The sequence below is a fragment of the Strongylocentrotus purpuratus genome, unplaced genomic scaffold (genome assembly GCF_000002235.5).
Source record: "Strongylocentrotus purpuratus isolate Spur 01 unplaced genomic scaffold, Spur_5.0 spur5_scaffold_8, whole genome shotgun sequence".
In the NCBI taxonomy this organism is placed as follows: Eukaryota; Metazoa; Echinodermata; class Echinoidea; order Camarodonta; family Strongylocentrotidae; genus Strongylocentrotus; species Strongylocentrotus purpuratus.
Window position 1 is genome coordinate 10312340 of NW_022145614.1, and position 16714 is coordinate 10329053.

Here is a 16714-nt window from a genome sequence, read left to right on the forward strand (position 1 = left end):
TAATCAACGTATAGACATGTGCTACTCCTCTCATTCTTTTCACATACGACATGCCTTTTTGTCAAGATCATGTTTCTGTGGTATGGGTGATCACTAACCAATCATTATTAAGGAAAACATAAATGTTGGTGTGACATCTACATTCTATTAAAACTAAATGTATTCCTACAGACTGGAGTTAATTTATGCAAATTGCATGATACATCCTTTGATGTACACTGTACATGTCAGTCCCAATCTCTATATAACACTTTCATATCTTGGGAAGATAGGTCCCGCCCCACAGTAATATAATTTTGTTGTGGGATTTTCCCCCACTTTTTTTTCTTCTTCTTTTGTCATACTTTAATGGGTATTATCAGGAATATTAGGTTTTTATTATCATTTCATTGGCTTTTGTAAAAGCACATCCTTCATGATGACTACCTTTTAAAAGATTATTCTCTGTGCATCAATTTTCTACAAGATCCATAATGCATGTAATTTGACAAATTTGACTGTCCAGTTCTGTCTCTGTATCCAGGTCTTTCTCTCTCTCTCTCTCTTTCTTTATTGTACTTTTTGGGCGCTTTTTTCCCTGACTTATTTCTCTCTCCCCCTCTCTCACTCTCTCTCTATATCTCTCACTCTCACTCTTTGTTTCTGATGTATTTCCTATGCAGTTTCCTAAATTGGAAGCTGCAGAGATGCAGTGCGTGACATCCGTGATAGGAGTAACAAAACAGGATAGAGGGAAGAGGGAGGAGTGAGGAGGAATGACAACGTGTGAAAAGAAGAGAGAGTGACGGAGATGAGACAGAGGTGAAGATAGGAGAAAGTGTGGGTCTGACAGAACCGGAGAGAACAAGTTGATAAGATGGGAATATATTCATGTAGCAGAGCATGAGAGGAGAGGTGGGGGTTCGGGGTATAGATATCAGCCAAAGAAAAGATGGAGATAGCATCAACAAAGATTGAATGATGGTTAATCTAGTTTCCGGATATAATACCTGATGGAGATGGTAATGGCCCCCGTGTCCAGTTCCCTCTGCCCCCTCCCCCACAGATGGATGATGGTGATGTGTATTGTCCTAAAAAAAAATTCTTACTTTCTTGTTTAATTTCATCTCCCCCTTCTCCTTTTCTTAATCTCCTCCCATATTCCTCTCACTCTCCTCAGTAAGTATTCTACCTTTCACCCGCTCACCTTTTTCCTCGCCCTCACCCCATCACGAGCTGCAAGGGGTCATTCTTATGTCGGCTAGTACTAGCCTGGGAAACGTGGCAAGCAACTTGATACTTCCAATGCACGTTCCCTCTCTCTCCCTCCCTCACAACTGCTGCTATCCCCTTTCTTGAAGGCAAGGGGACACACTTAATTGCAGAAGCCAAATGACATGCCTTTAGCATAAGGCCCTGAGTGAAGAAGCTCCTCCAGCAGGGAGCATTCTATGCCGGTGTACGGTGTACGTACGTGTCGGGATACAGGAAGAGTCCAAGCGTGGAGATCTTTAAATGAGTTAAGGGAAAGTGGGACAGCGATGGTGAGAGACGGAGTGAGAGGGAGAGGGGGATAGAGAGAGGCAGAGATATGAGAGAGAGGGGGTGCAGAGAGATGAGATGTGAATGAGAGATGGGATGATAGAGAGAGAGAGCGAGAGAGAGAGAGAGAGAGATGGGAGAGATGTGATGAAAGAGATATAATGAGAGAGAAAGAAGTGATGAGAGAGAGACAGAAAGAGAGAGGAGCAGATAGAGTGAGAAGTGGAGTGATCCAGAGAAGCAGAGAGATGGGATGAGAGAGATAGAGACAGAGAGAGGGATGGGATGAGAGAGAGAGAGAAAGAGAGAGAGAGAGAGATGTGATGAGAGAGAAAAAGAGAGAAGATAGACAGACAGACAGAGAGAGTGACGGGGATGAGAGAGAGAAAGAGAGATGATGATGATTTGATGAGAGATATGAAAGTTAGACAGAGAGATGCAGAATGCAGAAAGAATGAGAGAGAGAGAGAGAGAGAGAGAAACGTAGAGACCGAGAGAGGTAAAAATATAAGCAGACAGATATCGGAGACATATAGAATGAGAAAGAAATGGAGACTGACAAAGTTAGAGGGAAAGAGAGAATGTTAGATGTAGAGAATTTAGAGATAGAACAAAAATGAGATGCAGACAAATTCTGACCAACAGATGTAAAAAGCACAATTAATTTAATTAATGTCAGGATATCGTGCTTCTGGGCAGAATATATCAATTTCACACATGTTCATTTTGAGACCCGAATGAGAATGACGTAAACAGCCATGTAAAAAACAAGTAAGCTAAAGGCATTATTAGAATGAGAGGGAGAGGAAAAAGATGAAGAAGGTATAGATGTATATGTTAGTAGATAGCATAAAGCCATTTCCCATGATTGTATAAAAGGTAAAGAGGAATTGAATGAAGGGAGGGGGGGGGGGGAAGAAGTTACAGAAAATGGAATAACATATTTCTTGTTATCCACTTTTCAATCAATACAAAGAACAGAGAAGTAGATAGTTTTGTCAAATTGTAGGAGCAGTCTGTATAGATAGTATGTGCATATATCAGGCCTGTGTTTTTCTACTTGTTGGAAGGATGAAAGTTCTTTCGCTCTGTCTTTTGCAAATTCCCAAACTGTTGCTCCACCTTTAAGAACAATACACACAAGAGACGCAAGGAAGGAGAAGTGGCATCTGATCTGACTGTAATTGCAGACGGGACCTCAAGCAACGACATGGCAGAACAAATTTAATCTGAAAAGCAACCCCCCGATTAGCAGCCTATTTTTGTGTTGTCTGTCTACTCTAGACTTTAATCATAAGACAAATCAGACATGACAAGGAGCTCATTCCGTAGGTTCAACTGTCATACTCACTTGGATCTATAGATTAAAGAGATAGTTTCTCGATTAGTATCTTTTAGTGGAATATTGTGTTTATCTGTGTGTGTTTTAGTGGAATATTGTGTTTATTTGTGTGCTTTAGTGGAATATTTGTGTTTAATGCCTTTTTCAATCCTAGGCATGGATTGACATTTTTAGAGATTGCATTCATTCAGCCAAATTTAAAGTAAAATGTCATTTATTTTCAAGGTTGATTCAAGTTTATTGCTCAAAGATAATGAAGAAATGTGACTGTTATTAACCCATTTGTCTTTTAACAGTTTGATACAAATTTTAGTTGTAGTTTTTTCCCTTCCAGCTTTTATCAATAGTTCAACACTGTACATCACCTTTAAAGGTAAAGACCAGTATTGGAAACGCCCCAATTTCAAAAAATGAAATGGAAGCTCTCATTACCAATCATGTGAAAGAATATGTTTTGACTAATACATGATGATAAAAAATTTGCCGGGAAACCGGCTACTAATTCATATATTTGGTAAATTTGTTTCTCTCATGGTCTGTGAGAGATATAGGGTAGTCCCAGATACATCTTTCTGTGTATAGTGCTTGTAACTTTACGAAGAATGGGCCAAATTTCTTATCATTTTGATGATTCCAGAACCTTGCAGATGCTAGATGCTAGATGATCAACCTTTTCTGATCGATTCCACAATGTTTCTTTCACAATGCAATCGCATGACCATAACTGGTCTTTACCTTTAAGGCTTCTTAAATCTTAATAGCATTCTTGACATAGATACAGGGATGGAAACTCGATAAGGAGAGGAACTTTTTGACATATGTCATCCGTTGAGAATCAAAAGAGTATTAGATGTAGATGCCTTTGACTCCTTTTTAAAAGAGACAGAGAGAGAGAGAGAGAGAGAGAGAGAGAGAGAGAGAGATGATAATGTGATGAGAGATATGAAAGTTAGACATAGAGATGCAGAAAGAATGAGAGAGAGAGAGAGAGAGAGAGAGAGAGAGAGATGTAGAGACCAAGAGAGGTGAACTGTTTTGCATATATCTGTTGAGCATCAAAAGAGTATTCGATGCTATTGACTCCTTGGTTAATAATATATTGGAGTGAGGTTCGAATTTAAGTGCTTTTGGCACTGATATATTGATTTTATTTTCTTCTTCTCAGTTAGTTGGCAGTTTAAGAGAAAGTCTGCTAGGTCTGCTCTTTGTACGTTTCTTAAAAGCAAGGAGAGAATATGCCACAGTTTGTGTGCTACGTGAAAGAGGAGGCTATTTTCTTGCAAGGTTAACAGTGACGTAGTTTTGAATGGCATGGCACGTCAAAGGAATCTTGGACAGAAGTATGTTAATATCATTAAGTTGAGAAACATGGTTCCTTGAATTTCCATTAAAGATCAAATGATAGATTGACCCTCCTTGGTTCCTTAACCTTAAAGTCTGGTCCTTTTCCGTTCTGTGAATGGTATGCTTAAAGTACATGTTGGTTTTTTTTTTTTTAATGGAAATTAATACACAGTACACATCTTTAACAGACTAACATGGGGGCAATTATCTTAATTATGTTAATTATTTCGTCGGCGGTTTTATGAACCAACGAATCCGTCAAATATAGCACTGTATGGATTTGTCCATTCCTAATAATGATGATGACTTGTTATAAGATTCAGAAATGTGAAGTACAGCACGCTTTTAGAAAATCCTGTAGTAAAACTGCGTCCTCGTTGATTGGCATATGTGAACAACCCTTCAGTAACTCTTGTCAGCTACTCAGGTTACGATTGCTAGTGAAAGCAACTACCTCAAAGGCGATCCATAGGTTAATCGGATGTAATAATAGGTGGAAACCCAAGAGTGGTAACACCCCAGTGTGTTTGTACATGTAGATTGACAGTCAATAACCTGTTGAAGTGAAGGATGGGAGAAAGATAATTTGAATGTTGTGGGCACATCCTCTTTAAAGTACATCCTCCACCCCCCTCTCTTCCACCCCCTCATCTCTTCATTTCTGTCTCGTTTCTGCAGATCTCTCTTTCCCCTCTCTCCCCCTCCTTTCTGTCTCTCTCTCTCTCTTTCTCTTTCTCTCTTTCTCTCTGTCCTCTCTCTCTCTCTTTCTCTTTCTCTCTCTTTCTCTTTCTCTTTCTCTCTCCTCTCTCCTCTCTCTCTCTCTTTCTCTTTCTCTTTCTCTCTCCTCTCTCTCTCTCTCTCTCTCTCTCCTCCTCTTTCCTCTGTCTTCTCTGTCTTTCTTTCTCTCTCTTTCTCTTTCCCTGGAGACGTACAGGTATGTTATTTTGTGATATTCCTATTCATTATGATACCAGTTTTTGTTTTCTGCTTCCTTTTCATTCAAGATTTATACTGTGTGACCATGTAGGGTCCATGGTGTAACAACCACCAACAGTAGCGCATGTAGCAATGTATATTTATATATATACTTGTGTACATTTTTGTTAAGTCAAATTGGCAGGTTCATAAACAATATGGGTGGTATTCTCGAAAGCGGCCTAAGTTAAACCTGGCCTAAGTTAAACCGTGGTTTAGTTAGGCCAGGCTTAACTTAGGCCGCTGACCTAAGTCATTTTCATTTCTCGAAAGGTGGCCTAACTGATCCATGGTTTAAACCTGGCCTAACTTAGTCCATGGATTATTCACCATGGTTACGGTTTCTGCACATGCTCAGTACCGAAGCTGCGACGTCACAATGCACTAAGACAATGGATGCGCGCAGTGTGGAGAGGATGCATCGATCACCTCGACAACTTGAGCAATATGACGTCACAATGCACTAAGACAATGGGCTAAGACAATGGATGCGCGCAGTGTGGAGAGGATGCATCACCTCGACAACTTGAGCAATATGACGTCCAGGGACGGCGGAGCGACTTCCAAAGCGGGGGGCACCACCAACAAAAAGGGCACTTGCTGGAATTGTATCATTGTTAAAAGGGAAATTATCAGAGGTGAAAAGGGTCACATATCGCACCTGAAAAGGGGCATTGAACATATTTTAAAAGGGGCACTTATGAGAATGAAAAAGAGGCACTTATAATAAAGGAAATGTGCATTTGTTGAAAGAAAAGGGGCACCGATAATTTTGTTAATAGGGGCACCTCTCAGATTTAAATAGGGCAATTATCAAAGGTGAAGGGGCACTTCTCAAAAGTGAAAAGGGGCACTTATTGCAAAGGAAATGGAAACTTGTCAAAGGAAAAGGGGCCCGTGTCAAAATGAAAGGAGCACTTATCAGAGGTGAAAAGGGGAAGGGGCACTTTACCTATGGAAAAAGGGGCACTTCTTACAAAGTTAAAAGGGAACTTTCCTATATAAAAAGGGGCATTTGAAAAAGGGGGCACTGTACCCCCCCCCCAACTCTTTCTTCCTATCTCCATCTCTCTCTCTCTCACACACATATACTATCTCACATCATTGTTTATTTCTCTGACCATTAAATTGTTCTTTCTCATTTGGTTCCCTTTCTCTTTTACTCTATCTCTCTCTCTCGCTCGCTCTCTGTTCTCTCACTGTTCTATTTCAAGACTTTTTCCATGTATAATTCGATGAACCCAACAGTATGCGCACTTACAATCAAAAGATATGAAAGGAATATTGTATATAACATATCAACAATTATGTTCAATTTATTTATTTTTCTTAAAACAGAAAAGATTGTAATTCACGATGAATACGATTATAAAATTGAAGGTCAAATATTAAGCTCCAATAGCCTCATAATCTGCTACTTAAAATTATTAGAATTAAATGTTATGTATTCGTTACACTAATTTCTCCCATTTTTTTAAAACAAAGCTTAGTCTACTTTTGAGCCGTGTTTCTTTTGCAGGGAATCTGTTATATCATGACTTGCACTATATTATAAAACGCATTATAAAACATGATTTCTTAAATGATTAAAAATCACAATTTTTCCAGTGAAACAATGAACATCTGATGTACATAAAAACATCCTTATGAGTGATGGTTGCTTTGTGGTTCACACACACAACAAGGACATATCAGGCTTTTTATCAATGGTTGCTTGTTTGTTACCATAGCTTCATGTTATGAGGATTATAATACACAGGTTTTGATCCCCATGCAGTCACAGTTACAGCAGATGGAGTCTGGTTCATTGAAGAGGCTAAGTAGAACTTCATAGTCCTTGCAAGTATGTCTGTTGAATGAAAAGAGAAAAGAATGAAAGGAAGCACATTGAAACCTATTTCTGTTAAACATTAAAAAGGTCTTGCATGTACATTGTGGTAAAAGTGGAGTGCATATTAATCAATTACATGAAAGTATTGATGGAAAAATGTGAATGAACAAATGCCATTCTTGAAGTACCTGGGCATACAAACAACAACTTATTCGTACAGCCTACCTGTCAGAAATTCAGCAGCTCAGTAGTTCTCCTTCCTCTCTCTGAATTTGTCTCAGTTATCAGGGAATTTGCCTTCATTTATTTTACTGAAGAAAAACATCATCCTGAAACAAAAATAAAAAGGTTTAGACCTCATTAAAATATCAAAGATCTACTCCATTGATAATTGGTCTTAGTTATATAGTGTCAAAAATAGGCTAACTTTAAAAAAAAAAACTTAAGGCGCCTATCATGTAGGCAGTGACTAGGCACCCCCTCCCCACTCAGTTACTAGTAATCATTGATTTACAGAATGACTACCGGTATCTCTTTTAAAGTCGAGAACAAACATACACATTCTTGCAGTACTATCTCTTAAATGTGCTTGCACCAAGTTGTACTTGCCATGTCATGGCCTAAGAAAGCCCTAAGTAGTTAAAGTCTATAGCGAAGTTAGTCCCTTTCCTGAAATCAAGTCTACATCTTACTTAGATAACGAGCCGACAGTTGGCCTAACCTAGATGTAAACACAGCCTGGAATGGAGATTTTACAAGGCCCTAATCGTTAGAGCCCAACTTTTCCATTTCAGTTCAATCTAACATTAGACCAAAGATTGTCTTTGTTTATGTTATCTCCCAAAATGAGCTTCGTGAAAGGGGAAAAAGTAAAAGTAAAATTTACTGCACTGTACTGTAGTCTGTAGGTGTCTAAGTCTTATTTGTTCCAGAATTGTTAGTGGTAGGTTTGAATTTTCTTCTGACCCAAATTTGAAAGTAGTTATTCAACTGTTGATTATTTGTGTCTTATTTTCAGATAGTTTCGCCCAAAAGTCTAGGCCAAGCTGTCACTGTCAGGAATGACTGGTAGCCATGGCAATCGAGCTGAAATATTAGCTCGTGCCCATGTAAAATGAATAAAAGTTTGAGTGTAGGTTGCACCTACATTTATCAGACAGAACAATTTTAAATAACTTCATAATGTATCTGTAGACACATCTGCAGATTCATAAATTCAGCAGATCTTTTTAATACAAATTGTATAAACATGATTTAGTTTACAAAATTTTGGCCTAATTACAGCTTAACTCACCAGCAGACTTTCCAAGAAAATGGAGTATCTATTTTTTCCTGTTCAGGAAATAACTGGTGTTGGGCCAACTGGCTTGGAGATGCCTATGTGGGTGCAATCAATAGCACCGACCATATTAACGCCAGGGAAATGGCAGTAATTATACAATTCATGTTGGGTCTGCACTCTGCAGGACTGCCTCTCTTGCTGAAGGAATTGTGATGTATAGCTCCCATCTCCTGGCAATGGCTATTGAGATGGACTTCACAAGGCTGGACACCATAGCTTGGGAGAGGCCTTTTTTTCTCCATCCCCATGCCATGCATCAATTGAAAAGAACCTGAAATAGCAGAAAATCAAGATGAAAAAATATGTTGATATTTGATAAGAAATTACAATTTCTCTGTAGACGTCTAGTTTATTAACAAGTATTATAAGCCTAAACTACTGTAACATTATCAGCAAATGTAGACCTATGTCAAAAAAAGGAAGCTTCTGTCCATTTCCTTTCAATTTGTATTAGACCTGTCTAGACTAGACTCTTATTGATGAAATTAAGATCTAGTCTAGAGCCGGCTAGAGGTCTAGGTCTAGTAGTAGGCCTAACATTTAAAAAAAAAATGTTTTCTTGGGGGTGGTTATGAAAATCATCATCATCCTGTAGGAAATGATCACACCAACAGCCACAACTAGCACTGCAGCTCAGGCAGAGGTGATACCAGACCGAAATTTCTGTCTCTTTCGTTCGTTAGCCTCTGATTTGGGTAGGGTCGGCTCCTGAAAGAGAGGAGCTGACCAAATCAGAGGCTAACGAACGAAAGAGACAGCTAGATCTAGATTTAGGCCTAGTGCTAGTCCACTTTTAGGCAACAGCGTCTCGAAAATCCACTATAAAAGTAGTTTCTACGTCTAGCAATGATATTTTTAAGGTGATGTTAAGGTGGTATAAGCGTACAAAAGTACAATAGTGCCAAGAAAAAAATTACCCGGTAAGAAATTGCTCAATCTCAGGAAATAAAAATGTTAACCGACAATTATTTGCACGTATGGGACTGCTCTGCGAACACTGTGAACATTTACCAAGTTTCCCCCAAATTTATTCAGTTAAAAGCATTTTAGATTATCAACAGTACAGCAACATGAAAGTAACAAAAATACTTTATTAGCTGGTGTAACTTTCATGAGCGCTTATCCATACAAAAGAGTGTAAATTGTTATCAAATATAGAAATTCAAATGCAAAACTTACCGTTCACTCTCCGCGGACAGTCGATTTAACTAAAAAGTGACGTCACGCGAAGTTAGGCCGAACTATGACGTATTTAAACCTGCCCTCTGAGCGGCCTAAAGTTAGGCCGAACTATGACGTATTTAAGCCTGGCTTATCTTTAGGCCACCTTCGAGAATAGCAAAAAAGATAGTCCATGGTTTAAACCTGGTTTAGGCCACTGATTTAACTTAGGCCGCTTTCGAGAATACCACCCTATGAGAGTATCTTCCAGTGGTAGAAGGGTCCGTTTCAAGCTGCAAAGGGTTTCAATATCAATTTCATTGTGGAAGAAGATAACAGTCCATACCTGTCTGTGATGAAAATGAAAAGTGTCGGCAAGCTGGGGAGAGATATCCGCTTTCATGTGATAGCACATGGTGAAGGATATCTCAGTTCATTTTGGTTGCCATGGGCAACGATGATCAATTATGAGTGATATGGATGGATATGTTATTTCTTCTTTGCATTCAAACGTGGGGGAAAATTATGATGTGCATGTTCATAAGGCCTATGTGTTTAGCCATTCTTCCCCTGAACCCTTTGAATATGGTTTGATTAATTATGGAATAACATGCATTGTCATATAAATATTCTTGTCTATTTCAAAAAGATATTTCAGGCTTTAACAGATAACACCTTTGATGTTCATTTCAGATTTGTTAATAGTTCCAGCTTTTTGTTTCAACTTTTGAGCTTTCATCATGAGTCAGCATTAGGGACATTTATCATAAGACCATGTTTATGACATGTCAAAACCACTGCTTTTGTGTAGTAGAAAGGATAGTCGACTGCAGCAGCTTGAAATTTGGAGGTGTTACAGGATGTCACGTACACACATACCTGCATTTTTCCACAATTCTTCTCTTTTTCTTTCTTTCTTTTCCTTCACTCTATTCATGTTTGAGGGAGAAATGTAGCTGTATTGTAATAATCCCCTCACTGCAAGTCTCTATGACGTAAATACAGCTACTATACAGCTTATACGATTATAAAGCTTATAACCATTTCATTACTTCAGAGATATTTTTGTAGTACGGTAGCATAAATCCCTCATTGACGTACAGTATGGTGGAATAAGAATTAAAAGGTTTACTTCATGTTATTATGATGTCAACGTTGAGTAGAAGGCAATCAATGTGCAGTGTATACATGCTCTGGTTGATGCGGTGAATTTAGCAAGCTGTGTGCAAATCATTTAAATATAAAGACCAGTATTGGAAACGCCCCAATTTCAAAAAATGAAATGGAAGCTCTCATTACCAATCATGTGAAAGAATATGTTTTGACTAATACATGATGACACTAAATTTGCCGGGAAACCGCCTACTAATTCATATATTTGGTAAATTTGTTTCTCTCATGGTCTGTGAGAGATATAGGGTAGTCCCATATACATCTTTCTGTGTATAGTGCTTGTAACTTCACAAAGAATGGGCCAAATTTCTTATCATTTTGATGATTCCAGGACCTTGCAGATGCTAGATGCTAGATGATCAACCTCTTCTGATCGATTCCACAACGTTTCTTTCACAATGCAATGGCATGACCATATCTGGTCTTTACCTTTAATAAATTTCTTCTTGTTAATGCTCATTGCTGCCATTCAATGCTTTTGAGCAGTGCTTTGATAAAAATTGTGCTGTATGATTTACATGTGAGGGGAAAGGCAAAAATAAAAGAAATTCATTTTGAACATTCAGTTTTTTTCTTTAGATTTGAAAGATCAGGATATATTCTTAACACTGCAAGAACATACTGTACTACATTAGCTATATGTAGCTAGTTGACAACTACCTAGTATGAATCTTGAAGTAATTGATGGTTATTGCATTATGAATTTGCATTATGAATTTGAGAAATTCTAATTTTATTTGAGGTTTAGCCAAAATGTTAACAAAAGAGAAGGGAAAAAATCTATTGAATACCGGTAGGTAAGAATATCAAGTGAAAATCTGATTTTCTATTTTTAATTTTGATTCAGCGCGTACATGTGTATGTACAAAACTGATTGAGTCTCATGTGTAGATTGTAGCTTGGAAATAACTCGCATATCTCTGATTGTAGTATCTATCTCTTGTATTTGTTATGATTCACTCATTAGCTGACTGTCATGTAATACATACATATGAAGACAGACTCGTGCTCGCAGTTGGTGGATCTTTACAAATTCAGTCAATATTGATCCAGAGTATATCCTTTGACTCTGGAGTGCCTGGCAAATATAAATGTAGCCGACAAGTGATTTGAACGAGCGCAGGTTTATGCATTGTCAACAACACTCGTGCCTTTCCTCTGCTTATAAATTGCATTTTCGATGCCTGATTTCCATTCCATCTTTATCTCTCTGTCTCTCTCTCTGCCACCCTTTCTGCCAGCCTTTCTCTCTCTCTCTGCCACCCTTTCTGCCATCCTTTCTCTCTCTCTCTCTCTCTCTCTCTCTCTCTCTGTATATATATATATATATCTCTCTCTCTCTCTCTCTCTCTCTCTCTCCCTTTCCAGGAAAATATAAACCTCAATATTTTTCTTGCTTTCAAAATCATTTACAGTTATTGTTTGATTGCAATATTAGGTTAGTATGTTATGTTATCTATCACAATCATGGAAATAAAGAAATAAGGAAATAAGGAAATAAGGAAATAAGGATATTATTATTGTTTTTACACACTAAAGTGATCACGTAGACAGTCTTCTGTTACAAATTTGAAAAGATATGCTCGTTCCCCAGGCTTGTTAAGGTAACATGCGGCTCCCGTAGGCAACGGGTGAACTAACGCATTGATTTTGAAGGAGTAAATGTAACTGTTTTTAGGAGTGGGAACTGGAATTGATTCGTGTAGATGAACATATAAAATCGATGAGAGATTGTTAGTGTGGCTAAAATTCACCTTCAGATTCCCCAATCGAACAACGAAGAGAAGAAAACGGGGTAGGAAATGGCTGGTTGCAAAGTGCGCGAAGTAGGGAAGACAAATTCCCGTGAGCAATTTATGATCTAAGGCTAATGGGGGGCTTGTCTGCTCTCATCATTGCCTCATTTGATACAAAGTGAGTGAAACCTTCTTTCTACTCTTGTTTTCTTCTTTCAACTCCCTCCCTCGACGTCTCTGTCTCTCTCTCTCTCTCTCTCTCTCTCTTCCTTCCCCCTGTCTCTCCACAGCACCTCTTACACTATTCCTCCCTCTGCTTTCGTATATGTGTCTCCATCTCACTTTTTACATTTCTCTCTTGGCTTCCCTCCTTCCCTGTCCCTCCCTTCACCCCACCTTTCCTTCCTTATCCTACACTCCCTTCCTTTCTGTCTCTCTCTTTCCCCTCCCTCCCCCATCTGTCTTTCTTTTCCCCTCCCTCCTTTCTCTCCTCCCCTTCTCTCTCTCTCTCTCTCTCTCTCTCTCTCTCTCTCTCTCTCTCTCTATGTCTCTCTCTCTCTCTCTCCTTCTCCCCTCATTCCACTTGTTCCTCATCTCTCTCTCTCTCTCTCTCTCTCTCTCACCCCATTCTTCCCGAGTGATTAGGCACCCCTTCTAAAGTGCCCCCATTAGCATCTCACTCGAGGTTTGGATCTAAATCTAGTGTGACTTTCCACTTCCCTGGAGATGGAACAACCCAGAATTTCCAGACATCAAAAGATTACGTCTGCACCTGCTTTCTTGAAAATATTGCAAGCTAACTCACTGCTAAGAAGATAACAGGATAGAAGCTACAGATGCAAGTTTTAAATAGAAATATTCAATGTGATAATAATAACAATAGCAACATCAACAATATAAAACTTACACTTCCGTAGTTCTCTTACAAACTTTCCATGGCTTCACAGTGCTTTACATCAATACAAAATATGAAAGAATGATCATTAGAAATAACAATATCAACAATCATCATCATCATCGTGATCATTGCCATGGCAACCACCATCATCATCTTCACCATCACTACAATCATCATCATCTTCATCATCACTACAATCATCATCATCATCGTGATCATTGCCATGGCAACCACCATCATCATCTTCACCATCACTACAATCATCATCTTCATCATCACTACCATCATCATCTTCATCATCACTACCATCATCATTATCACCCCCCTCCCATCATTTATTCACGAAATTGACAACCTGGACCACTTCAAAGCTTCACTCAAGACTCACATCTTTCTTCAGACATTTAAATGCCAACTTTATTGGGGGAGCTCTCGCCTTTGAATGTATTTCAAAATACAGATATATGGCGCCATACAAATGCTGTGAATCATCATCATCATCATCTACTTCATATTGCACACACATCCAACCCAGAATCTCACAGTGCATGCGACAATGAAACTAATATATATGCCTTCTAAATGCCAGTATTTTCACTTAAGATTCATAGAAGATAGCTGAAGATCTTATCGGGATGAAGAAACAGTCGGATGGTAATCTCCCATTGAATCTGTAGAATCTTCAAGAAATACGGCTAGCTTGATGCTTGGAGGGAGAAGCTTATCCTCGTCTATATTTTTCTTTAATCCCATTCTCCTTCAGAGCATGCTCCCTAAGGCCATGGCATGGTTGATATTTTGCTATTACCTGGAATGGCTGCAAGATATTCAGGGAAGCATTTCGCTCTCTCCGCCAAAAAGGTTTCCTTCTCCTTTCATTACCTGGTGATGAACGGGATCCTGATTTCTGTTGACTTTTCTCTTCAAGGATGTGCGTCGGAGTATAAGTCTTCCGTTACCATAGAAATGTGATGACTTCATCCACTTACAAGACATTTATTTCCAGGAGCTCTGTCCTTCGTGCTAATTCATCCCTATCTATTTATCCCCCGGTTTGGGAGGAGACAAACTAATCACGATAATCTGTCTTTCATTGAAGATCAGGTTCGTCTTATCTAAGAAGTACTTCGCGTTTGAGTATCTCCACTTACCGGTTACATCCACCTCTTTCCTTGAAATCAATAATGCCTTACTTGGGTTTCGAACACGGAGTACAAACCGTCGGCTGCATGCAAGAAGGACGTTACTGACATTGACAATACAACGCTCTTTCGGCCTTTTTGCAGGCAGCCAAGGATGTGTATTTACATTGGATACTGCACTTTACTGCCCTGTGCATTGATTGTGAATCAACAAATTGAGTATACTCTGGTCCGCCTCCTTCTCAGTCAGCCCACTCTCCTACCGAAGTCATTTAGGCGGTTATGGGTTATTAATTAATGAATGAGACATAAAGAGAGATTGATGTCTACTCGTAAGTGTAAAGTTGATTGTAACTGTATCCTATTTGCATCCCCTTTTCATTAGTCTCCATGAAGTTTGTGTTTCGATTTACTTTGAAAAGTCTCATTGTTAACTCTTCTCCCTTAAAAAAGGCTTATTAAATATCTCTTCTTGCCCCTTCTTTTTCTGCTTAATAATAAACAATTTGTTATTTTTAAACCTTTTACTTTTTGTTTGAAATCAAAGACTACTTTGTATATGTCTATTAAGGAGGCTTTTGATTTTCTGAAACAGGCAATAGATAGCTACCTAGGTTGCATTACATTACACTTTAATAAAAAAATTGCCATCAGTTGAATACTCCATGTCAATGATTGTTTTTCTATTCAGACTAGACTTCCCATTTTCATCAGTTATTGCCCTTCTCCAGTACAATCTTTATGGAGTAAATATGCCCCTTCTTACTCTTCTTTATATATCTGTCTTTTCAGGTGACTGATGATGTCCCAAAGCCTGGATCGATCACCCTAGCTGATTGGGAGAAGGTGACCTTCACCCATCTCACAGGGTCCCTTCGCATTGTGATCCAAGATGGCTGTCACATGGCAGGATTTCACCATCTTTGGATCCTTCATGTTCTTCGTAGCCATCGGCTGGACGTTCAAGCAGAGCTACGAGAAGTTCACACGCTACCGCGAGAAAAGCGAACTCAACGAGGAGATGGAGAGCGTCATGATCGAGCAGTGCTTCAAGAGGTCATGGATAGAAGGCATCCTGGTCGCGACCAGCGTCATCGTCCTCCTGCTCATCGAGATGATGCCACGCCTTGAGAAAGGCAAAGTGACGCCCTCTACCGATGAGTCGCGGTGGTTCATTTATGTCATCTGGTTACCGTATGCCTTATACAGCGTGGTCTTAATTTCATGTGACTTTTATTCAAGCTGGATGCGTGTGTGGGTTAAACCGTGTATATTGTTTGCGCTGCTCTGCGAGTACGCCATTGTGGCAGCACACCTGAACAGCTTGCCCAGTGGATGTGACAGGTGTATGTACACACCAGTCTGTACTCTTATTTACTTCTCAGCCCTGGTGGTCGTGGGGGAACTTCTGGTGCCGGAATTTGAACAACTCTCGTGGCTCCGATGCGGGTGCTCCCTGGTCCAGGGCACGTGGTTGGTCCAGATCGGATGCACTCTGAGCATGACGGGGCGGGAGTGGAGACGCGACGAGGGAGTTGGAATCACCGTTTTTATCATTTTCATCTGGCATTGTGTGCTTGCATGGATAGTCATACGTGTCTTGAAGAAAACGGTGAAAGTCGTTAGCACCTCAAAGCCAAGCGGAGACAATGCGTGGGAATACTTTGATCTATACAGCGACGATGAAGATGATTTTTATTACGGGACCAAGTCAACGAAGAACAGTGGGTGGATGCAAAGAGGAGGTATTGCCTTAACCCCGGAACAAGTTATAGCTATGGGATATAGAACAGAATTCTCATGACCAAGGCAGTGCTACACAAAGTTTTTGTTAATCCTTTGAAAATTATTGTTGAAGACATTGAAAACAACTAGTACAATGTCATTTTATAGTCTTGAGTCTTGATCTAACGGGTTGTTCTTTCGTTTAGAGATACCTTTGCTGAACAGAGAACATCACATTATTTGCAATATTTTACATGTATATTTTGACAAACATTGATGATTCAATATTTGTATGCTTTCATGCTCCAGTTATTTGTTGTGGTTTTTTTTTAGAAAAGCACAGAATTCAATTTCAGGGTATGTTGCTTCTTTTTTTGCACATTATACAGAGAATACAGTTCAATACATGTACCGTCCCACCCTCCCTCCCTCCCTCTGTTCATGGTATATAGATATAGATATGGGGAAACTCCAATTTTTATAACTCTTTAGCTACACTATGATTACATTTTCCCATCTGCAAA

At 39.2% G+C, this 16714-nt stretch overlaps 1 protein-coding gene and 1 long non-coding RNA gene across 4 annotated transcripts in view; one reads left to right on the forward strand and one right to left on the reverse strand.

The window, feature by feature from the left end:
• Window positions 1-16412, forward strand: part of LOC105442492 — a 30916-nt gene extending 14504 nt beyond the window's left edge. For both annotated transcript variants that reach the window (XM_011674644.2, XM_011674643.2), the window contains exon 3: window positions 15258-16412. In XM_011674644.2, the coding sequence (XP_011672946.1) occupies window positions 15358-16269 (912 nt within the window). In that variant the 5' untranslated portion in view covers window positions 15258-15357 and the 3' untranslated portion in view covers window positions 16270-16412. The remainder of the gene's footprint in view (window positions 1-15257) is intronic.
• LOC105442926 lies at window positions 6798-8699 on the reverse strand. Of its 2 annotated transcripts, XR_004062271.1 has the most exons (3): window positions 8308-8699; window positions 7239-7342; window positions 6798-7031 (listed from the first exon to the last, which is right to left on the reverse strand). It is a non-coding gene; the product is annotated as an uncharacterized LOC105442926 (long non-coding RNA). The 2 variants fall into 2 exon arrangements; XR_972566.2 differs by lacking the exon at window positions 8308-8699 and having other exon boundaries at window positions 7239-7413.
• Window positions 16413-16714: the final 302 nt, after the last annotated feature.